A 24735-nucleotide genomic window follows, 5' to 3' on the forward strand; every position below is an offset into this window, starting at 1 on the left:
TAAATTCAATAAATTAAAATTTTAAAAACCCTATTACGCCCATATAATTACATTAAAACAAACATCTTCCATTCTAAATATTTTCTACACCTATCCATATAAATTACTAATTAACACAAGCATCTTCCATTCGAAATATTTTTTTAGTTCGTCAGTAAGTAATTTAGCACTTTTGTAACTTTATATTACAGGTCATTGCAGGGAGAGAATGACCCTGCATCTTCCACACAGATCTTTTCTGCTGTAATGCCTGCAGGTTAGGTGCTGGAAGTTTGCTTCGGATCTGTCCTACAATATACAGTTCATCTACATCAATTTTAACTTTACTTGCCGGTTTTGGGTGCAGGAAGTTTGCAGCATATCTATACTACAACAGACAATTCATCTACTTCAATTTTAACTGTGCTGGCAGGTTTTGGGCGCTGGAAGTCTGCTTCAGAAATGGTGCTGATATGGTCTACCACAGACAATTCATCTGCACCATGAAGCAACCATTTGGATCTTTGGGACGCCCACAAGTACACATAAGTTATCCTAATGCGAATCGTAATGAAGTCATTCCATTCTCATACGAGGGGCCCTTAGTTGGACTTTGAAACTTATAGCCGCAACCGAGCGGAACTTGGAAACTGCAATAGTCATAAAACTGACCTTCAAGAATCTTTGTTTTATGAGAAATTTATGCCAGTTGCAACATCTAAACATCACTCAATACATGACAATAAATAGTACGGTGCTATATCTTTCCAGCCAAAAAGAAATTTTAACATAATAGGGAAGCACAATAAGAAGCGACTTTTCCTATGGAAATACAGTCTCTCTGAACACATAACCCTGCTTATTCCTTACTGAAAAAAAAACCCTGCTTATTCAACATTATATAATAACTACATATAATAATGGATACATAACCCTGCTTATTCAACATTATATAACTACATATAATAATGGATGGAGGAGAACACCACGAGGCACCCCCGCCAAAATTCTTTGCTCCTCTCTTCCTCACTCTGACAGATATGCAACATAGTGCTCCTAAATAGCTTGTTCTTTGCTAACCCTTCACCTGCTCTCCCATCCATTTTTTGAATATGCCAGATCGTAGTTGCTCACTCAGCATCATGAATAAAAATTTATAGTTTTATAGTTTTTTTTATCATTTTTTTGGGAAGTAACAGGTTTATTATGTCGAGACATGTTTAATTTGGAATAAAGTTTTTTGAATTTTAACTTTATTACTAAATAGTAAGGATTTAATCTCAATAAATATTTTATTTTAACAATATACAAAACGTTTATTTCCAAACTAGTTATATCATTTTTGCACTCTTAATAAAATTCATTAATTAAAAAAATATTATATAAACAAGTGTCATATGAAATGAATTATGATTTTTTGGGCATGTGGTATTCATAAGCCATAATATTGACCCATGATACTGTAACAAAACTTATTTATAGATTAAAAATCTCTAAAATAAAGTGGTTTGTATCTTCATGGTTAAAGATCATGTTTATATATATATATATAACTTATATATTAATTTTCTTTTATCATTAATAATTATTATTATAATTTAAATAAAATTATAATTTGGTGAATTGTCAATTTTTTTTTTTAATTTAATCATTTGAAATACATGATGAAATAAATGTTTTAATGATTACTATGAATTAATGTTTGTGGAGACATTTAATTTATATAATTACACTTGTATTTTAATAAAAATAAAATTTAAAATAAACATACATAAAAATTTAAAATAACATTCTAATAATGGAATATTATACTTCAAGATGCATGGTCAAGCCTTGATATAGTATGCAAACCAAAGTGATAACCATAAACAGAACCTAACTCTTAAAACTATTCCAGCCCAAATGACAATCAAACGTTCCTAACATGGGAACCTCAATGAAGGCAGACTGTATTATTTATGGACATCCTGTGCTCAATACACAGTTACAAACATATGCATATCAAAGACATGCAACAGATATTACTAAATTCTAAACTGACTTTGAAAAGTAGAAAAAGGAAGCTAACCCATGGAGAAATATCGAATGATAAAAGGTTTGGGATTTCTGATTAAAAGAAAACACAAAGTGGTATATAAACATTGGTTCATTCTTGGAAGCATTCAAATTTCAAAACACATGCCAGTTTTTTGCGTTAATTGCTGACTTTCACCGGACTAAAAAACATTCTTCTTCATTTGTTAATTGCAGAAGGGCCTGCTGGCCAGGGGCTATTAAGTTCAAAGTCTAAGATGGTAGGGAACGCACTAAGGTATACAGAATAGCACTTGTGATACGGAACTGTAATCAGGAACCCTCGAAACTAAGGCTTTACTGCCGAGGGAAGAAAACAAGAAAACTTTGGATCATTCTACTTTACCAACCAGAAAACTAGTAAAGGATCTGACTGTTGAACTATAATCGACATCTGGACAGAGCTTTTGCAACTTAATCTGGGCTAAGTAATCAACAGAAACCCATGGAAAGCTCAGAAGTGGAGCACTGTGATAACCATTTGGTTCTATTAGTTCCATGGCCTTCTGCACCCATGTTGGATGATAGGCTACATGGTACCATGCAGATGCTTTGGCTTCATAATCAGACTGTTTACGAGGCTCAGGATTTTCACTATCTTTTGTCCCCTCAAACACTAACCGAAACTCCTTTCTTAAAGCCTTGTATGCATGCTGCAACCTTTCTTTGATTTCTCCCTGCCTCCTGCTGTTAAGTTTGGAGAGAGAAGAAATGCGTCCTGTGACCACCTCCCCCTCTCTTTTAACATTGAATTGGCCTAACAGAGCACGAAGCTGTCGGTCATATGAACACTTGTAGTTCCAAGCTTCTTCAATATATTCCTCAAATCCAGCAGCTTCCAAATCAGTATCATAAGGAAGTGCTTCAAATACATTCTCACAATCAGCATTAGTTTTCCATTTTTCTAACTCTTCCCCAAACATATCCTTGATTCTCCGATACAAAACTCCCAAAACCTTCTCTGATTTGTAACAAACTAAGTCTTCTTTATTCATGAAATCTGGATATATCTTGGGTTTCAGATGTTGAGGCATAACCACTACTTTTCCTGTTTTAGGAAAATCAACAGCCATGGCTGCCAACTCTGCAAGTTTGAGACAGTTTTCATCTAAGGCACCATCATCACTTAGATCTGCCTGAACAACATGGGCATGGCAGATAACACCCAACTTATCGTTCACCATGTGTTGAACAAAAAATTCAATGATGTCCTGCAAAGCAAATTATATTGTTAGCAAATAATTTAAGAAAAACCTTCAAAATTCAAAACGTGTTCTTTATAGCCCAAAATCTCACTGGTATAAAGATAAAGTAACTTAGGAAGTAAATACAGCTAAGATAAAATATTTGCATCACAGATGGCCAAATAGTCGCTGGATAGATATAAAAATTACAGGGACTACGGGACATCAAATCCCTCCTATTTCACTGACATGATGAATTCACTTTCAATCTGCCGTTTCCCTTGTTGCACAAACATTGAACGTTGTTAGTTCACTCGGTTAGTTTCCTTGGCCACAGATTCCTTTTCCCAATTTGACTAGGTGGGTATTGGGATCATTGTAGTCTTGGAAGGTTTTTTGGCATATTTTCTTGTGTAATTTGTTTAAAATTAAGTAGGAAATTATTGGAATTATAAGTAGAAATTGTGAACTCTCCATAATATGAAGTTTTCAAAGTGCTGAATCTATATATGTAATCAAAAATCTATTTTAAACAACAAAAATCAAAATTTGATCAAAATGATTTTCACTTGATTTTGACCAAAAACTCCAAAACTTATAATGTTTACACAGAGCCTATTGGCACAATATAAATTACATCGACATTTTAGTCATTGAAAATCCAACGTCCAAAAAACACACAACAACAGCAACATGGGGATTTGACATCTACACATCCTTCCTTGTCTCCTAATAACGAGAAGTGCATTCCTTGCAAAGGCCTCACAGGAGCAGCAACTGATCTGTGATGTGCTGATAAGAAAGGGTCTGCCCATTGGGCTTCTTCCCAAGGTAGTTAAGTCCTACAGAAATATACAGATAGAGAATGATACAGAATTTTGAACATCACGAGAAAATTGGAGTCATGACACCCAAGGTGAGAAGCATGATGAAAAGAGATGATTGTGATGTTACTTTTGGCATGTTGTCAACCTAGTTGTTGCAGAAGTAGCAGTTCAGAAGTGTTTATGAAACTTCGAAGAGTGCATTTGCTGCCGAACACAAAGATAGAGCAGTTCAAACGGTAAAACTAACACAGGTAACTTCAACCCTAAAAATGTGACGTGCTAGTGCTATGGCAAGTCGGGGTATATGAAAAGGAATTGCAAGAAGTGGTTGTAGCAGATGGAACACAAGAAAAAGCAACCCAACAGAAAGGAAGTGAATGTACTGGAGCATGATGAGGAAGTGTACTCATTTGAAGCCTTTTAGGTGGCACATAAGTCCTTAAATCACTGGCCCTTTGATTCTGAAGCTTCAAACATATGTCAAGTAGAAAAGAGTGCTTTGTCCAGAGCAGTCCAAACCAGACTCTCTAGAAAGGGATTGCTTTGTCCAAAGCAGCCCAAAACAGGCTCAGGCAGAAAGCGTGGAAATTTATAATGAAGCTCTCGGATGGTAAAAGGCATATCTTTCGGATTGCACTTTGATGAAAATATGATAGGCGGAGCTAAAAGATTCTTAGACCTTTGTATCGTCATGAAAATAATTTTAGGTTGTTTTCTGAGATGATTAAAAACAAATTTAAAAGAAAAGCTGGATGCATGTGTATAACTTTAAGGAAACCATGGTGAATAAATCTGATAATAAAATCAAAGAACAGAATACGTATGCAAATGGAAAAGTGCGTTGTAAGGTGAGGGAAATTCAAAATAAGTATCGACTCAAAATGCTATATATATTAAACTGACTCCTGCAAAGGGAATCCAAGGTATTGCACCTAAAGAGGTATGGTTATACATAAAGCCAAAGGTGAGTTACTTAAAGGTGTTTGATTATGTTGCTTATGTTTTTAATTCCATAGGAAAGGAGAATGGAATTAAAAAACTGTCTTTGCTACTAAATTAATAGGTGTATTTTGTATAAATATAAGAATGTATTGTGTAATGATTGATGAACAAGGATTTGATAAAACTGATGATGTTACCGTAAACCTTGTGATAGTAAATGCCTTGTGATAGTAAATATTGCATTGATTAAGTGGGATTTGTTCCTCAACTTTTTATTATTATTATTATTATTATTTTTATTTTTATTTTTATTTATATTTATGTTGGTTTGTTGTAATGTAATATTTTTTACGGAATGCTTTGTCCTCAAAGCATTGTATATAGGATTCTCTCTAACAAAGCATCTTTCTATGATGGCATCATTTTTCTGTTTGTCTGGTTTTAAAGGTTGGACTTTATTTTTGTTTTGAGAGCTAGTGAGGCTTTTTTCTATTGTTTGTATCATATCTTAAATTCTTTTGAATTAATAGTTTAATATTCGAATTCAAGTTTATGTGATCCACAACTTATTAATTTATGAAGATTTTCGGAAAAAATCACATTGCCAATATTTGGTCGACGCCTTTCAAACCAGCTAGTGTGGTTCATCTTAAGGACAAGATGAAGAGACATATCTCAAAGAAGGTTAAATAGGAAGATAGGTCATCCTAACGACTCGAGGAAAACAGATAAATTTGACCAAGGACGTAAATTTATATTGTTTATTAATTTATTTATTCATTCCCTTATTGTTCTTATTTAATTGTTTATTTGGTAATGATTTGGAAAAAATAATAAGGATTAAAAATAATAATTAATGATAAGGAATAAATAAATAATAACACTAATAGGAAATAAATGCCGAAGGTAAAAAATTAAAAAAATAATAAATATTAAGAGTGAACCAACCAAAAAAAAGATAGATACATAAATAAATTTTAACAAGGGAAAAAAAAAAAAAGATAAGGTGTTCATATAAATTTCCCTCCTTGGTCAAATTTAGCTGTTTTCCTCGAGCTGTTAGGATGACCTGTCTTCCTATTTAACCTTCCTCTAAGATTTGTCTCTTCATCTTGTCCTGAAGATGAACCACACTAGCTGGTTCGAAACGCATCGACCAAATATTAGCAATGTGATTTTTTTCGAAAATCTTCATAAATTAATAGTTTAATGTTTTTCTTGTTTTTCTGGTTGCATGTTCTTTTGTATTCTTGTATTCTTGTACTTTTTTATGAGTTGTAATTTGAAAATTTCCCTTTCTTGGAAGCAAAACCTTCAACACCACATAATTTATTATGTAGATTTTTTCAATTAAATTCCATCAATTGTTCTACAATGTTAGTGCTATAAGTACTCATTTACATTCAACACCTAGCACCATATCCATTTCATTTAGCAATAGGGTGCAAAACCTTATGTTTCCAATTCTTGTATCTGAAAGGGATTTTAAGATATCTTCCTACTCCATTGACCTTTTTGTCCATTGATGTCTGTATTTTGACAGCCTTGGTGGAGTACACAAAAAGGTTTACAACGTTGATGTCTGTACAATGAACAATACTACTAGAATCTTCAAGTATTATTACATTTTTATTTTTACCCCATATATGTGTTTATTTTGGAATAGGATTTCCACAATTTTAATTTAATTATTAGGTGGATGGTGTTAGTTTTTGTAGCTCGGATAGGTGTTTTAGTCTATATTGGTGTTTATCCGGCTAAGGAACACAAGAGAATAATTATATATAAGACCCAGAAAAAGATTCTAAGGAAAATGTCTTAATTAGATTAATTAACCAATTTTTAATTATTTTCCCAAGTCTAACTTAGGAAAAGTGGTTAATTAAATCAGATTAATTGAGACAAAATCGATTTGTTTTAGTGACTTCTAGAAAAGTCATGGGAAGTGGTCAAGAAGCAGCGAGGAATCAACAGTGGTTGAGTAAAAGATTTCTAGAGATAATTTCTCCATCAATTTCTTCCAATTTATGAGGTTCAGAGGGAGATTTGCCAGTTCAATTTGTCTACAGGAGGCTGAAATTATTTCTAGTTTGAAAGGGTTTTTCGAGGCCACCTTTGCATTCGCACGTGTGGGAGAAAGAGGCAATTTCTGAAGTCAATTTCTTCTAGGGAAAGCCAAGTCAATTGTCGAAGGAGACTGAGTTTTCTAGAGGTTGTGTGGGCCAAATTTCCTTCAGCGAAGGTCGCATATGTGAGTCATACGCACTTGCAAAGAGAGGTTGAATTATCTTAGGGAGGTTGAGTTATCTTGCAGAGGGAGTTGAGTTCCTTCAGGTATTTTTATGTGTTGGTAGCTGGAGAAAAAATAATTACTAGAGCTTTGCTAATTTACGACAAGCAATTGTGATTTTCAATGACAAATTTTTGTTGAAGAATAATAATAAAATCCTCATCTATTGCATTGGTTTTTCATTTGGCGTTTTTCCAAGGACTATTGTCCAAAATATCGGTGTCTAAATTTTGTGTGTGCATTACTTTTCTGAGTTCCTATTATTATTGGTGAAAATTTCAGTAGTGATTTTATTGGTTATTTGTCAATATTAATTTTTGAAGAAAAATAATCTACATAAGATAGCAGAATAATTTTCAGTTATTGCAAATAAGGAAATTTCACATGATATCAAAGCATATCTGAAGTACGGAGGTTTACTGGAGTAGATTTGTGCAGGGCACAGGAAGAGAGCAAGGGTTGGTAAAACCCAGATCAAACCTCTCCAGATTCAGTTTTTTGTCCAGTTTCCGAGAGTTTCAAGAGATGGTCTCAATAAGTTTAAGAGGTCGGGATAGATTGGATGGAGCCTCAAATTTTGGTGTCTAGAAAGACAAAATTATCTTGTTGTTGGAAGAGAATGATTTCAAGGAGTATGTGACCAGTGTGATAGTCGCGTTATATTCTTTCCACGACTAGCCCCAGTAGTTAAACCGGGGGGTTAGAGGGGGGTTGGACCTCCCCTTCCTTGCGCTAGGTATAGCGGGGGGGTTGAGGGGGGGCCCCCTCTACGGGGTCGAGGGCAGCACCCCGGGGAAAACTTTTTTGGACCCTATATTAGGTGGGTGGACCGACCTATGGTTTTGTTTTGCACATGTTTTTGGGTGCGATGGTTTTCGGTCCATGGTATTTTGTAGATCCGGTTAAGGGAACTACAGTTATGTTCTAATCTAGGGTTAATGGATTGGGGTTTATGGATGCTTCGGCATGTATATATATGTATTGTAACATTGAAAGGAACATAATGAAAAATCAAGTTGGTAGTCCCGGTTTTGGGATCCAAGGGAAAATATCTGTGTATATTTGTTTTATGTGTTATGCCCTCGCCATTGTTTATTTTCTCTTTTTAGAATTCATATGAAGATAATCTTTGTACGGGGTTAAAATCTACAAGTCGTGCCTACGGATCCAACACAACTCTCAACGTACAAAAAAAAAGATGCCAAATCCAGGAGGATTATCCTTGATGGATTCAAGGACCATATAGTTCCACATATTGCTAATCTTGATACAACAAAGAAAATGTGGGACCCAATTCTAAAATTGTTCTAGGATGCTACCACAAATAAGAAGTTGATCCTCATAGAGAAGTTGAGAAACACAAGATGAACAAAGGGAAAAGCGTTCGAAGTGATCTCACGAGAGTCAAAGCAAAAAAAGGACTAGTTAGCAGATGTTGGTGATAAACTAGATGATGATGAGCTCGTGAGGATCACATTGAATGCATTCTCAAAGCAATGGGACGTGTTCCTTCAAGTTATTAATGGACGAGACACATTACCATATTGGGACTGCCTATGGAGTGATTTTAGTCAGGAGGAGCTTACGTTGAGCCTTGTCAATTGCAGCAATAGTGGTAAAAACCAAAAGCATGAAGATGATGACATTGCCCTAGCAAGAAAAGGCAAGGCCAAAAAGGGCACAAATAAAGGGTCCACGAGAGAGAAGAAGAAAAAGGACTTGAGTAAAATCAAGTGCTTTGGTTGCGGTCAACAAGGACACTAAGTCAACCAATTTCCAAACAAGAAGAAAGGGAAGCAACAGATAGCAACTCCATCAGACATTGAGGACTTGTATTGGAGGTTAGAGTATGGGTTTGCTCTCATACTTTGCCTCTCTAGCTCTATCTCTAGAGGTGTCTGGTATATTGACATTGGGGCATCATGTCACATGATGGGAGTTAGAGAATAATTTTCCAGTTATCAGGAAGAGGAGATGGCCTTCTAGATTTAGATGGGGAACAAGTCCAAGTGTACTCTAGTTGGGAGAGGGATTATCACCATTCAAAGGGAGTTAGGCAAGAATACTAGTGTTATAGATGTGCTCACTGCTGCACATGCCAGGTTTAGGAATGAAGCTGATTTCAGTTTCTGCACTTCAGGACAAGGGATATGATGTCTACCTTTGAGGGCAGAAGGTGTACAATAAACACCAGAATCGGAAGACGATAAAACAGATTGGAGTAAGAAGCAACAAGTTATATAAGTTGTAGTTAGACTCTCCAAAAGCATTGGTTAGCAACAATAGTAGCAGAGACGTGGGAGAATTATGGCATAGGAGGATGGGACACATACACCATGGAGCACTTTGGTTGTTCGGAGAGACTGTAACAAGAGTTCTAGAAATTAACACAGAACATGATGATGTGTGCAGAGGGTGGATGTTTGGGAAATTCACAAAAGAAACATTCCCAAGGAGTGATAGTAAAGTCAAGGGTATGCTTGAGTTGATACATTCTGATATATGTGGCCCATTGTCTACAAAATTTCTCAGGGGTTATGAATATTTCATAACCTTCATTAATGACTTCTCCAGGAAAACCTAGATATATTTCCTAAAGACAAGGGACACAGTCTTTAGTTGCTTCCAAGAGTTTAAGGCTCTTGTGGAGAACATTACAGGGAGGAAAATAAAGTTTCTTCATATAGATAATGGAGGCGAGTACATAGATAAGGTCTTCACGGAGTTCTATGCGAAGGAGGGCATCAAGAGAGAATGGACAACTCCATATAGCCCACAATAGAACAGGGTTGCAAAGAGGAAGAATAGATCGATGTTGGAGCAACAAGGGAAATGTTGTATGACCAAGATTTGCCTAGATTTCTCTAGGCAGAGGCATGTAGTACAACAATGTATATTCAAAACAAAGTTCCTCACAAGGTGTTGGGGAAGATGACACTCGAGGAGGCTTTTATAGGAAAGAAACCAGAGGTTGGACACTTCAGAATCTTTGGCAACATAGCTTATTGTTACATACCAGACAACAAACGCCCCAAGTTAGATTAGACTACGGAGAAGGGATATTTCGTTGGATAACAAAACATCCAAGGCATACAAGATTTACATTTCTAGTACCAAGAAGATTATCGTGAGACGGGATGTGAAATTCTAGGAGGAGAAAGCTTTTAGAAGATCTCACAAGTTGTCTACAGATGATCAAAGTGGGCCAACAAAAGCTCCAAGGGTTGAACAAGGATCTCAGTCTCAAGGCACTTGTACAAGTACAGTGATGAGTGCAGGCGCATAGAAGTGTTCATAGCAGATGGAGCAGTAGGGGCATGATGAGGAGCGTGAATCTTCACCCACCACCAGTAGAAGAAGAAACAGGGAGGTGCTTCAGACATTGAGAGATGCACAAAATTTTGTGGGAGCTCCTAGAGCGAGCACTAGAGAGCGAAAACAACGAGATAGGTATAAGGCATTGAGGATAGCAGCCATTGACAGAGAGCTTTCCAACTATCATGAGGCCCCACAACATCAGGTGTGGTGGGATGCAATGGTGTGTTGAAATTTCTATGTCTGACAAGTTAGAAATCCCTATTGCATTATCTAGTTTAATTTCTCCTACTTGTTCATTCCATTAACAAGTTATTTATAAATATAAATACTGAAATAAACATGCAGCCTTAACTCATATACAGATCAGCAACTGAAATACTGAGATAAACACGCAAGGGACACCGTTCTTTTTAGACAATCGTCCCTAGAAAAACCCAATGCGGGAAAATTGATGCAATAGTTCTGAGGGTTTTATTATTATGCGGATTCTTGAGTACAACTAGGGTGTCGAAATGGCTCACCCAACAAAGATTGTTACACGACAGTAATACCTCTTCTCGAAGACAGATATTCAGCCTCTCAACTCTAGTCTGCCTCACGAAAATCCTTCTGGCGCTTCCTCTTGGCCCTGCATCAGCGTTGCTAGCTTCAGCGTAGCTCCTAAAGCCTCTACGTCAGCCTCCTAGCTCTTTGCATCAGTTCTTGGACCCTCTACGTCAGCTCTTGGACCCTCTGCGTCACCCACGCAGGCCTCTCTGCCTCTGTGAAATCCCTAGCTGCCTCTGCGTAGCTCTAGTTGCCTCTATGTCAACCTCTTCGGTCTCTGCGCTGACCCTCTAGCACTATCCCTACCTCTCTGCTATGTACTCACAGCCCCTCGCTGCAACAGACCACTAGCTTGAATTTTCTCAGTAAACCCCGCTTTAGAAAATCGAACTGACTGATCAGTCTTGGTGTATCTCCAACTGACCCTCAAGCCTCCTCTTATACTTTTCCTGTTGAGTCTTCAATGGCCGAGATTAAGTCCCTAATCAACGACTAAGATTAGATTTGGCTTGATCCATGTCATTTAGAACACTCTCACCCAATTTTATATTAATACCCATTAATATTTTAATTTTCCTAAGTTTAAACTTAGGAACCCCATTAAAAATATAAATTATTTTAATATCTCTCCAACCGTGTGGAATTTCCCCAAACCATTTCTGGGCCTTGGAGATCTTATGTGCCTTAGCCTCTCCACCAATTTTCATGGCTAGAGCACATTTGATGCTGCCACAAATCAACATGGTGGACGAGTACAACTCCATCATGTTGAATGATGTATGAGAGGTCGTGCCTAGACTAGTGGACAGGGCAATAGTTGGCTCTCGTTGATCTATAAGATCAAATATATTGCAGATAGAAGTGTGGACAAGTATAAGGCTAGGTTCATGGATAAGGGTTTTGCTCAAAAAAAGGGCATAGACTATGATGAGACATTTTCTCCAATGACCAGATACACTTCTATCAAGGTCGTGATCTCTTTAGCAACGCAGAAGGGATGGAAAATCCACCAGATGGATGTTAAGACGACTTTTCTTAACGGAGTAATATAAGAATAGGTGTACATCGAACATCTAGAGGGATTCAAAACACATGGGAGAGATACCCCAGTTTGCATGTTGAAGAGGGTACTATACGGACTCAAGCAAACTCCTAGAGCATGGTATGGTCAGTTCGATAGTTACTTCCAACAGATGGGCTTCGTGAAGAGTGAGGTAGATTCTAAACTATATTCTTTGATGGTAGTAGGTGAGCCTCTCATTCTTGTACTATATGTGGATGATCTATTTCTGAAAGAGTCATTAAGGCTCATAGAAGACTGCAAGAGGGACTTAGCAGCAGAGTTCGAGACTAAGGATTTGGGGGATGCATTATTTCCTAGGACTGAAGGTATGGCAAATAGATGGGGAGATCTTCCTTGGGCAAGGGAGATATACTATGGAGATTATGAAGAAATTCGGGTTGTAGGATTGTAGACCCATGTCTACGCCTATGATTACCAACTGGAGGAACATATACGCATCAAAGGTCACAACAGTGGACCCAACCTTGTACAGGAAACTTATTAGCTCTCTTCTGTATTTGGTCAACATAAGGCCAAACATTTGTTTCGCGGTCAATACTCTTAGTCAATTCATGGTAACCAAAGAGAGTACATTGGACAACAACGAGACATGTATTGTGATATCTGTGAGGTACAATCATATATGGTTTGATATTTACTTGAGGTGATGGTGTTAGATTGATGGGATATACAAATGCAAATTGGGTAGGTAGTGCAATGGATCAAAAAAACAGCTCAGGGTGTTGCTTCAATATTGGATCAGGGGTTGCCTCTTGGTGTAATAGGAAGCAGAAATCTGTGGAACTAAGTTTTGTGGAGGCAAAATACATGGAAACAAGCATGGCTACATGTGAAGCTATTTGGCTTCGAAAACTGCTAGTGGCACTATTTGGTCAGAGGATGCATTCGACCAATATCTATTGTGACAATCAGAGTTGTATTAATCTCTTTGAGAATCCAGTGTTCCATGATAGTCGAAACAGATCGACATCAGATACCACTTCATTAGAGATTGTGTACAACGTGGATCAGTTCGGCTACAATATGTTTCCATAGATCAATAGGTTGCAAATATTTTGACGAAGGCATTGGGTAAGGCAAAGTTTGTCTTCTTTTGTGATAAGTTGGGAGTAGTGAAAAACAACTTCTTCACTAAGAGGGAGTGTTAGTTTTTGTAGCTCAGACAAGTGTTGTAGCCTATATTAGTGCCTATGAAGCTAAGGAACACAAGAGAATAATTATCTCAAAGACCCAAATTTTTTTTCTAAGGAATATGTCTTAAGAAAAGTCTATTAATGGGAAATAATTGAAAAATATAACTAACAAGAATAAAAAAATCAAAGTCAATAATATTTAAATTATAATATTAATTTATTAAAACAAATATTTTTAAGTAATGGCTACATTAAACGGCTTGTTTTTGAAAAATAAAATTTAAATTAATTTAAATATTATTTTTCAAAAACTAGTCGGTTAATGTATTCGCTACTTAATAATATTTGTTTTTAATAAATTAATATCATAATTTATTTATTAATTTTAAAAAATAGCCATTACTTGACATTATAGTCTCTACATTGCTCTCTATTTAAGCCTTTGCTATGGTCTACCTCTTCATATGGTCCTGATGATGAACCACATTGGTTGGTTTGAAACGCGTCGACCAAAAAAAAATAATCTCGTATGTGATTTCTACTGAAAGACTTTTTCTTAATTCATTATGGATCACAGAAGTCTGAATTCAAAAATGTCTTAATTAGATTAATTAGCCAATTTTTAATTATTTCTTGTCTAGCTGGGGAAAAGTGGTTGATTAAATCAAATTAATTGAGACAAAATTGATTTTCTCTAGTGACTCCTATAAAAGTCATGGGAAGGGGTCAAGATGATCTTAGCCATCAATTGGAGTTAAGATCGTGGTCGTTGATTCATCAATGAGAGATTATAAGAGCAAGTTGATGGGACTTTTGGAGACATAATGATTTGTTGTGAGATAAAGGCGTAGTGATAGTGTTGAGAGCACCAAGCAACGAGGAATTAGCAATGGTTGAGAAAGATTTCCAGAGAGGAATTCTTCATGATCGTCTTCCAGTTTATGATATTTAGAGGGAGAGAGTTTCCAGTTAAATTTGTTTGCAAGAGGCTGAGATTATTTCTCGCTTGCACGGGTTTCTAGAGGCCAGATTTGCATTCACACGTGTGGGAGAAAGAGACAATTTATGAAGTCGATTTCTTCTAGGGAAACCCGAGAGGTCATACCAAGTCAGTTGTCAGATGAGGCCGAGTTTGCCAAAGGCCGTGTGGGACGAATTTCCTTTAGCTAGGGTCACACGTGTGTGTTGTATGCACTTGTAGAGAAAGGTCGAATTATCTCAAGGAGGCCAAGTTTATCTTGTAGAGGGAGGTCGAGTTCCTTCCAGGTGTTTTTATGTGCTGGTAGCTGGAGAAAAATAATTACCAGAGCTTTGCCAGTTTATAACAAGCAGTTGTAATTTTCAATCAGAGATTTTTGCTGAAAAATAATAATAAAATCCTCATTTGTTGCACTAATTTTTCCTCCGAGGTCTTTCGAGGGACTGTTGTCCAAAATATCAGTGTGTAAGTTTTGTGTGTACATTAATTTCCTCAATTCTTATTAGTAATGATGAAAATTGTAGTAGTTTTTTTCATTATTTGTCATAATTAATTTCTGAAGATAAATAATCTACATAAGATAGAAGAATAATTTCTAGTGATTGCAATTAAGTAAATTTCTCTGTAGTATTCACAAATCAAAGGTTGAGATTAATCTCCAAATTAGTTGTCTTTTATGCCCTTTTTACCCATTTAATTAAATTGATCAATTAAAAGAAATGTCATATGAAAAAGAAAATGTGTTGTGGTTTTTTTGGCATGTGGTATTGATACCATGGTATTAACCCATGTTATTGTAACAAAACCTATTTACAAATTAAGAATCTCCATGATAAAATGGGAGTGAATCTCCATGATTAAGAATCTTGTTACATATTTTTTTAAATCTATATATGTTTAACTTATATATTCATTCTTTTTATAATTATTAATAATAAAATAATTTAAACTAAAATTATAATTTAGTTGATTTTTAAAATTTTAATAAGAGATGTATTATGAAGTAAGTGTTTTGATGTCTATGGGATTTTACAAACCATTTTATTTATATGGCTAAACTAGTTGATAATTCCTTTGAGATTTTTTGTTTTAGGTTGTGCTTTTCTTTTTTTATTTATATATAGAGTTATAGATTCTCGTTTCTCTTTTCTTAGAGATATGCCTAAATATACTTGATAATTAGTTCTTGTAATTTGTCCATTTAAATAATACTTTAATTTAGAAGCATACCCTTTTCATTACTATTTTGTTAAGCACAAAAAAAATAATTTGAAATTAATGATATTTTTAGCAATATTTTTAGTGATGCTTCATTATCAATTGTTAATATCAATTTTGATTTTAATAAGTGAACTTATTCTACCTTAACTTCTTTTATGTACTATAGATAATGAGTTTAGATCTACTAACAGATTTTTATTTTTTTGTACATTTTAAATTCTTTTATGAAGTATAGTTGATGAGTTTAGATCTACTAGCAGAATATTTTGTTGTTGTTGTTGTTGTAATACATTTTAGGTTCTATTGTAGATTCGTAGTATTTTTCTCCACTCATTAATTATCTTCAATACTTTTATCCTATTAAACTTTGAATAATACTTAATAGTAACTTTTTGAATAATACTTCATAGTAATTTGGTTCATTGGGTTCAATTTTCCATTTCAATTCACTATTTTCAAATAATACCAAACATATTTTCATATAAATATATTGATATCCCTTTCTTATCATATTTAGTTATATATATATATATATATAGATTAATAATTATTTTTTAATTGATTTTTTTTAAAATTAATTAATTTATTTTAAATAAATCTTTATAAATTTTAATTTTAAATAAATTTTTATAGTTTTTTTACTAACTTTTTGAATTAATTTATTTTTTAAGTTAACTTTTTAAATTTATTTATTTTAAGTTAATTTGTCATTTTTTATATATATTTATTATTCTCCGGATCTTTTAATTAATCCATAATGATAACCCTGTTTAATCATAGGGTTGATTTTCTTCTTTGGGTGAGGCACATTTGAATCTCGAAGTTTGCTTTATTTTATTAAATTCCACTTTATAATGCATACCAAATTTTGGAATAAAAATTAAACTATTTAGTAAATATTTGGGCAACCAATATTCACTGCGTCATTACCTCTCAATATACACTATTTAGTACATCTAACTAGTCACATATAGTACCCTTGAGCATTAATGAATCAATAGCACAATATATATTGGTAGCCAAATATTTGAGGACAGAGTAGTTTTGCTCTGCTGAATTCCAGATCCCTGAAGCAAATTGGACACCCTATTCTTCCTTTCCAATTCTTTGTTTCAAGATTCCTCCCCACCCAACATTGCTTGCATCAGATTCAACTATCTTAAAAGCTTGGTCATCAGCTACGTATAAGATAGGTAAAATTTTTACCTTGGCTTTAATTTCTTGGACTGCTCCGGTGTGGAGATCTGACCATTCAGGAGGGTTCTTACCAAGTCTTTTATCTAACAGCTTCCTGTCACTGGCACAATCCTGGTAGAAATTACTGACATAATTTAGGCACCCTAGGAACCTCTGCAGTTGTGTTTTGTCTTTAAGCACATCTGGGAACTTATCTGCAAATTCAATGGCATGCTGTTGTAGAGAAATTTGCCCGTTACAAATTGTGTGTCCCAAGAATTTTATAGAAGTCTGGAACACTTCTATCTTTTTCTTGCTCAATACTAGTCCATTCTTTTGAACCAATTTCAAGAAAATATTTACATGTTTGAAATGGTCATCAATATTCTTGGAAAAATCAAAACATCGTCAATATAAACAATTAGCCAATCAAAGTATGGCTTGAAGATATCATCCATTACTTTTTGCAACTTTGAGGGAGCATTCTTCAGGCCGAATGGCATGACGTTCCATTCATAATGCCCTACTGGAATACTAAAAGTAGTCTTAAATTTATCTGTTTCATCAATGGCAACCTGCCAAATCCTGCCTTTAGATCGAATTTAGAAAATACCTTGGCACCTGCAATCCTTCTGATTAAATCTCCCTTGTGCAGAATTGGGTAGGTATCATCAGGGAGAACTGAATTTAGAGGTTTGTAATTGATAACAAGTCTAGGAATCCCTCTAATTTGTTCAGCTCTTTTATTCACATAGAATCCGTAGCAATTCCATGGGCTACTGGATTCTCTGATTAATCTTCTGTCAAGCAATTGCTGGATTTCTTTTTGGCAGAGATCTCTATATTCTTTGCTCATTGGGATGGCTCTGCTCTTACAGGGTTTTCCAGTATACCCTTCTTTGTAAGGCAATTTGATGGTATGCTGCTTCCTATGCCAGAAAGCATTTGGCTCTTCTGAACAGCATGTTTCTTCCAATTTTTCTTTCAGATCCTGGATTTTTCTTTTTATGTGGGGCAATTTTAACTGCTCTTCAACCCTTAGCGTGCCTTTCAGATCTTTGAGATCTGCCAACAGAGATTCTGCTTTATCCAATTTTTGCATGGCTTGGACCATTGTTGAAATCCTTGGACTTGAGACATAAGGAAGTTCAAATTTCTTTCTTTTACCTTTTGAGGTAGGAACAGAGATAAAATAGCCAGCTCTTCCTCCCTTTAGCCTGGCTGAGCCATGGGGCTCTACTGCAACTAGAAAGACATTTCCAAATATATAGTCAACAGGAATATCTGCAATGGCAAACTTCATATATACACAATGAGTGTCAAAACGTAATGAAGCTCTGGGAATTTCATATTGGAGTTTCTTGTTTCCCAGTCCTACTACCTCCCTTTCAGCTAAAACCAAGTACTTGGCTGGAATATTTTTGATATTAAGGATGTTAATATCTGCACCTAAATCTAGTAATGCAATCATTTGAAATTTTTTTCCTTGGATGCAGATTTTTACCTTAACATGATGTTGCTGATAGGTGATTGTGAATAACCTCATATATTTAAATCCAAAATGTGGATCTTGCATTCCTTCAGCAATTTGTACTTCTTGGTGATAAGTCGTAGGATTCAAGGAATCTTCTTCTATTTTCTCGCCTATGAGGTTTTTCCCTTTTTGTATTTCTGCAATTTTAATTTTTATTGCAGAGGTTTCTGCTTTGAGGTGGTGTATTTCACCACTTACTTCTCCCAGAGTCAATGACCTGACTTTTCCTGGCTTTTGATTAGGCATTTGGAATGACTTAGTATTTCTTTCATAAGATGCATCAATAAATAAAGGCTTTTTACCTGATTCTTTGGAAGCTTTGGTTTTGAGCTGATCAGTGAATGCTTCAATCAGGCGATTTTTCATATCTCCTTCCTCCATTGCCCTTATTTGAGACAGAATCTTCAATTCTGCTTCTTCTTCAGTAGATGCCATGAGAACCTTTTCTTTTGGAGGCTTAGGCCTTTCTTCTTCACTGGAGCTGGTGTAGTATTCAGAATCCTCTTCGTATAAAGCATGACAAGCACACTCTTCTGAGTTTGAGCATGGACATTCTGATGAATCTGATTCATAGTACTGGCCCATATTAGCCTACAATTCTTCTTCTGATGTAGTACTAAAAGAATCAAGAGAAGATTCTTCTAGTTGATGCTGCTGGGTTGTATCTCTGATGGAAAGATTTGGGCATCTTTCTGTAACATGTGTCTTGGATTTGCATCTAAGACAAAAAATAGGTCCTGAATGCTCTTGCTTGACTTGCTTGGACTTCTGAGCATAAACAACTGTTTTCTTTCCTTTATTGAGCTTTGATTCTTCTCCTTGAGGACATCTGGAAGTTGTATGCCCATTCTGGCCACACAACCAACAAGTAACTTTATTCCACTTTTCTTGTTTGGTTGAATGCAAATGAATATCAGAAGGGTTGTAATAATGAGTTTTTGGAAAATATCTGTAATAACCCTTCTTCTTATGTCTGTGATTTTTATCTTTTGCAAGATATCTTTTCTTATCCTTTGGGTAATTTCTTTTATTTCTGTAGAAAGTCTCTTTAAATCCTCTTTTGGCTCTCTTTCTGGACTTTCTTTTCTTCACCAAAGGATCATCTATTGTGAGTCCATACTTGCTGCAAATAGACTTTTTATCTGGTAGTCTTGATAATTTTTCCAGAGACTTGTTGACCTTTGAACTAGTACAAAGACTCACCAATGTCTTTGTAATATGAGAATATATCTCACCCCATGTGTAAGATTCAAAAGGTAACTGAAAAATCTCTTGCATTCTAATATAATCAATAAATCTAGAGGGTAAAGCAGCAAGGTATACCTATTTCCACAACAAATTCTTGGAGTCTTTTACCTCATAGATCCGCTGCATCCAATCTCTATGGAAATCGAACTGTGACATTTTATGGCACTTGAGGTTCATAAGAATAACCTCATGTTTATTGGCTATTTCTGTCTCACTACCGCACCAATGCTCTAGAATCATTGATGTCAATGCGCCAATCATATTGCTGATAACAGTGCCATCCGGATTATGAATAACGTCTCCTTTCTCATCTTTGAGGACCTCTGCTTCCATTGTTTCAATGATTTTAGGAGAGGATTCAGTCTCCCACCATCTGAGGAGAGTACCTGTAAAACATTGAATGATGGTTCTGCAAGCATCTATTTCAGATTTGCCTTTAAGACACATGAGCTTATATTCAGTGTACATTAAATCTATCATCTGGCGTATTTGGCCAATACTCATGTTGTCAATGTTCCATTCTCTGTGAGAATCAGGGAAGAATGTATGGGCTTCAGGCATTTTCCCTTTCCCTTCAATATCAGGAGCAAAATATCTAGAAAATCTATGTTCCAGAGGTTCATAGATTGGAAGAATCTATGTCTCTGGTGATTTCTGCTCTGTTTCCTTAAATAAGGAAGCAATACTATTATGTTCTGATTCATCAGCTTCTGATGATGAGGTAATTTCTTTAGGAAACAATAGAGGGATTTTCTGGGCATTTCTCACAGGATTTTCAATCTTAATATTTCTCTTTATCAGAAAAGAATTTGGAACTAGCTTTTCAATTTTTGACAATTGTATCCTTTCAACTTTTGCTGTTAAGCCAGTCAGGAGAGTCTTAGTTGTACCTATGTGTCCAACTAATTTTTCTCCTACTTCTTCTATCTTGTTTATTGATTCTCTGGTATAGGAGCGAGTCATGCTGGAATCAAACTGCATATTATTCAAGCAATTATTTACACTATTTAATGAAGACTATACAACATCTATATGCTTTTTTACATCCTCGGTTTTTGCTACATTCACTTCCAGGCCTTTGATAGCAGTATTTGTCCAATTCAATTGCTCGCTGGCTTTTTGGATCCTCCCATCAATGCCTAAAGCATTGTCATCCTTTTGGACCAGAGGAATGGCTTTGGCTGCATTTGTATTTTCTCCTAAAATAATTCCTTTGTAAGGAGGAAATGTAGTAGGGGTTTCTACTTTTGACCCATCAAGTGCAGTCCACCCATGCTTATCAGTTATAGTGCTAGAAGAGGTTCCAGTGAAAACATTTATAGGATCAACCTTTTCCTTCCATGAATAGAAAAATATCCAAGTATTATTTGCTTCCATATAATGTTTCCAATTAGTTGCTAACTGTCTCTTTTGTTCAGGGGTGTATACGTGGTCAAACTCTTCTGCCTAAGGATTTGTATACAAATCCCAATTTAGCATATCCTTCATCCATCCGTCCATGAGTGAAAAGAACTTATGCATTTCCATTACTGCATGGTTTTTACAATCAGAAGGAATCTCTTTAAATCTGCATTCTGGGATTAATTGTGATTGCTCAAGTTTTCCTAGTCCATATCTTGGTTTTGATGGCCTCATTAAGCAAATCATTTCAGTAAATCGAGGATCTTCTTCTTCAACTGTGTGTACCATCAGGACATGGTCTGAATTTGGCTCTGGCTCATGTGGGAAGGGAATATCAGAGCATTTGGGATTCTGACATGAATTGATAGAAGTAGAAGGTGGAGCAATACCAGTTCGTGGATTATGATGCAGATGAGCTTTTTGTTCGGCTAATGTAAGCAGATTTATGGTATCTTCACAGTCTGGACATTTTAATTCTAAGGAGGAAAAATTTACAAGCTGGGCTAATTCATATAACTGGTTGTGTCTACAAGAAGACGAGGATGAGCAGGCGGTATCCACAGTGGAAGGATCTCTGTAGTATTTAGAAGATTTACAAGCAGCATCAATTCTTCAGAGGTCAATGGTTGATCTTCGGGGAAAGGAAATAATTGCACTGGAAGAATTTTCAATGATATTTGCAGAGGTGATATTTCTAGGTATATGAGGTCTAGAATGGTTTACAACCCAATGTTCTGGAAACTGCAAGTCTTCCCATTTGATTAACAGATGTTCAACATTTTGGTTCTTGGGATCTATTTTAACAACAACACTGGACTTGGAGTCTCTACTGGGTGTATGGCGAATAGCTGGCCACAAGGTATTTGTATGTCGGAAACAGGCTTTAGTCTGTATGGCTATATTATTCATCTTCTTCTTCATTTCAAACCCCAGTGTTTGGATTTGCAACTGCAAAATTTCCTCAATGGTTTCATCATAGACATACACAGAGAAATTTGGGAAGCAGTCGAAATAGACTGGACCATCAGACAGATGGGCCACAATTCCGCCAATAATGGAATCCGTATACTTGTCTCTTACAATAGCAATTATTGGCAGAATTGTGGCCCATCTGTCTGATGGTCCAGTCTATTTCGACTGCTTCCCAAATTTCTCTGTGTATGTCTATGATGAAACCATTGAGGAAATTTTGCAGTTGCAAATCCAAACAATGGGGTTTGATATGAAGAAGAAGAGGAATAATATAGCCATACAGACTAAAGCCTGTTTCCGACATACAAATACCTTGTGGCCAGCTATCCGTCATACACCCAGTAGAGACTCCAAGTCCAGTGTTGTTGTTAAAACAGATCCCAAGAACCAAAAAGTTGAACATCTGTTAATCAGATGGGAAGACTTGCATTATACAGATTCCATTATTGGCGGAATTGTGGCCCCTCTGTCTGATGGTCCAGTCTATTTCGACTGCTTCCCAAATTTCTCTGTGTATGTCTATGATGAAACCATTGAGGAAATTTTGCAGTTGCAAATCCAAACAATGGGGTTTGATATGAAGAAGAAGAGGAATAATATAGCCATACAGACTAAAGCCTATTTCCGACATACAAATACCTTGTGGCCAGCCATCCGTCATACACCCAGTAGAGACTCCAAGTCTAGTGTTGTTGTTAAAACAGATCCCAAGAACCAAAAAGTTGAACATCTGTTAATCAAATGGGAAGACTTGCAGTTTCCAGAACATTGGGTTGTAAACCATTCTAGGCCTCATATACCTAGAAATATCACCTCTGCAAATATCACTGAAAATTCTTCCAGTGCAATTATTTCCTTTCCCCGAAGATCAACCATTGACCGCCGAAGAATTGATGCTGCTTGTAAATCTTCTAAATACTACAAAAATCCTTCCACTTTGGATACCGCCTGCTCATCCTCGTCTTCTTGTAGACACAACCAGTTATATGAATTAGCCCAGCTTGTAAATTTTTCCTCCTTGGAAGTAAAATGTCCAGACTGTGAAGATACCATAAATCTGCTTACATTAGCCGAACAAAAAGCTCATCTGCATCATAATCCACGAACTGGTATTGCTCCACCTTCTACTTCTATCAATTCATGTCCGAATCCCAAATGCTCTGATATTCCATTCCCACATGAGCCAGAGCCAGATTCAAACCATGTCCTAATGGTACACACAGTTGAAGAAGAAGATCCTCGATTTACTGAAATGATTTGCTTAATGAGGCCATCAAAACCAAGATATGGACTAGGAAAACTTGAGCAATCACAATTAATCCTAGAATGCAGATTTAAAGAGATTCCTTCTGATTGTAAAAATCCTGCAATAATGGAAATGCATAAGTTCTTTTCACTCATGGACGGATGCTTGAAGTCAGAAATTAGTACCCAATGGATGAAGGATATGCTAAATTGGGATTTGTATACAAATCCTCAGGTAGAAGAGTTTGACCACGTATACACCCCTGAACAAAAGAGACAATTGGCAACTGATTGGAAACATTATATGGAAGCAAATAATACTTGGATATCTTTTTATTCATGGAAGGAAAAGGTTGCTCCTATAAATGTTTTCACTGGGACCACTTCTAGCACTATAACTGATAAGCATGGGTGGACTGCACTTGATGGGTCAAAAGTAGAAACCCCTACTACATTTCCTCCTTACAAAGGAATTATTTTAGGAGAAAATACAAATGCAGCCAAAGCCATTCCTCTCGTCCAAAACGATGACAATGCTTTAGGCATTGATGGGAGGATCCAAAAAGCCAGCGAGCAATTGAATTGGACCAATACTGCTATCAAAGGCCTGGAAATGAATGTAGCAAAAACCGAAGATGTTAAAAAGCAGATAGATGTTGTACAGTCTTCATTAAATAGTGTAAATAATTGCTTGAATAATATGCAGTTTGATTCCAGCATGACTCGCTCCTATACCAGAGAATCAATAAACAAGATAGAAGAAGTAGGAGAACAATTAGTTGGACACATAGGTACAACTAAGACTCTCCTGACTGGCTTAACAGCAAAAGTTGAAAGGATACAATTGTCAAAATTTGAAAAGCTAGTTCCAAATTCTTTTCTAGTAAACCTAAATATTAAGATTGAAAATCCTGTGAGAAATGTCTAGAAATTCCCTCTATTGTTTCTTAAAGAAATTACCTCATCATCAGAAGCTGATGAATCAGAACATATTAGTATTGCTTCCTTATTCAAGGAAACAGAGCAGAAATCACCAGAGACACAGATTCTTCCAATCTATGGACCTCTGGAACATAGATTTTCCACATATTCTGCTCCTGATATTGAAGGGAAAGGGAAAATGCCTGAAGCCCATACATTCTTCCCTGATTCTCACAGAGAATGGAACATTGACAACGTGAGTATTGGCCAAATACGCCAAATGATAGATTTAATGTACACTGAATATAAGCTCATGTGTCTCAGAGGCAAATCTGAAATAGATGCTTGCAGAACCATCATTCAATGTTTTACAGGTACTCTCCTCAGGTGGTGGGAGACTGAATCCTCTCCTAAACTCATTGAAACAATGGAAGCAGAGATCCTCAAAGATGAGAAAGGAGACGTTATTCATAATCCGGATGGCACTGTCATCAGCAATATGATTGGCACATTGACATCAATGATTCTTGAGCATTGGTGCGATAGTGAGACAGAAATAGCCAATAAACATGAGGTTATTCTTATGAACCTCAAGTGCCATAAAATGTCACAGTTCGATGATTTCCATAGAGATTGGATGCAGCGGATCTATGAGGTAAAAG

The 24735-nt window shown here is 35.9% G+C and overlaps 1 protein-coding gene across 1 annotated transcript in view; it reads right to left on the minus strand.

The window, feature by feature from the left end:
* Positions 1–2063: 2063 nt before the first annotated feature.
* LOC149228223 (RNA-dependent RNA polymerase 6-like) overlaps positions 2064–24735 on the minus strand; it is a 221563-nt gene continuing 198891 nt past the window's right edge. Inside the window, exon 2 of the mRNA XM_089378105.1 lies at positions 2064–3263. Within this exon, the coding sequence (XP_089234231.1) occupies positions 2385–3263 (879 nt within the window). The 3' untranslated portion in view covers positions 2064–2384. The remainder of the gene's footprint in view (positions 3264–24735) is intronic.

Source organism: Pinus tabuliformis, chromosome J (assembly GCF_031772625.1).
Source record: "Pinus tabuliformis cultivar Carrire ecotype Pingquan chromosome J, CPIR1, whole genome shotgun sequence".
NCBI classification, from domain to species: domain Eukaryota; kingdom Viridiplantae; phylum Streptophyta; class Pinopsida; order Pinales; family Pinaceae; genus Pinus; species Pinus tabuliformis.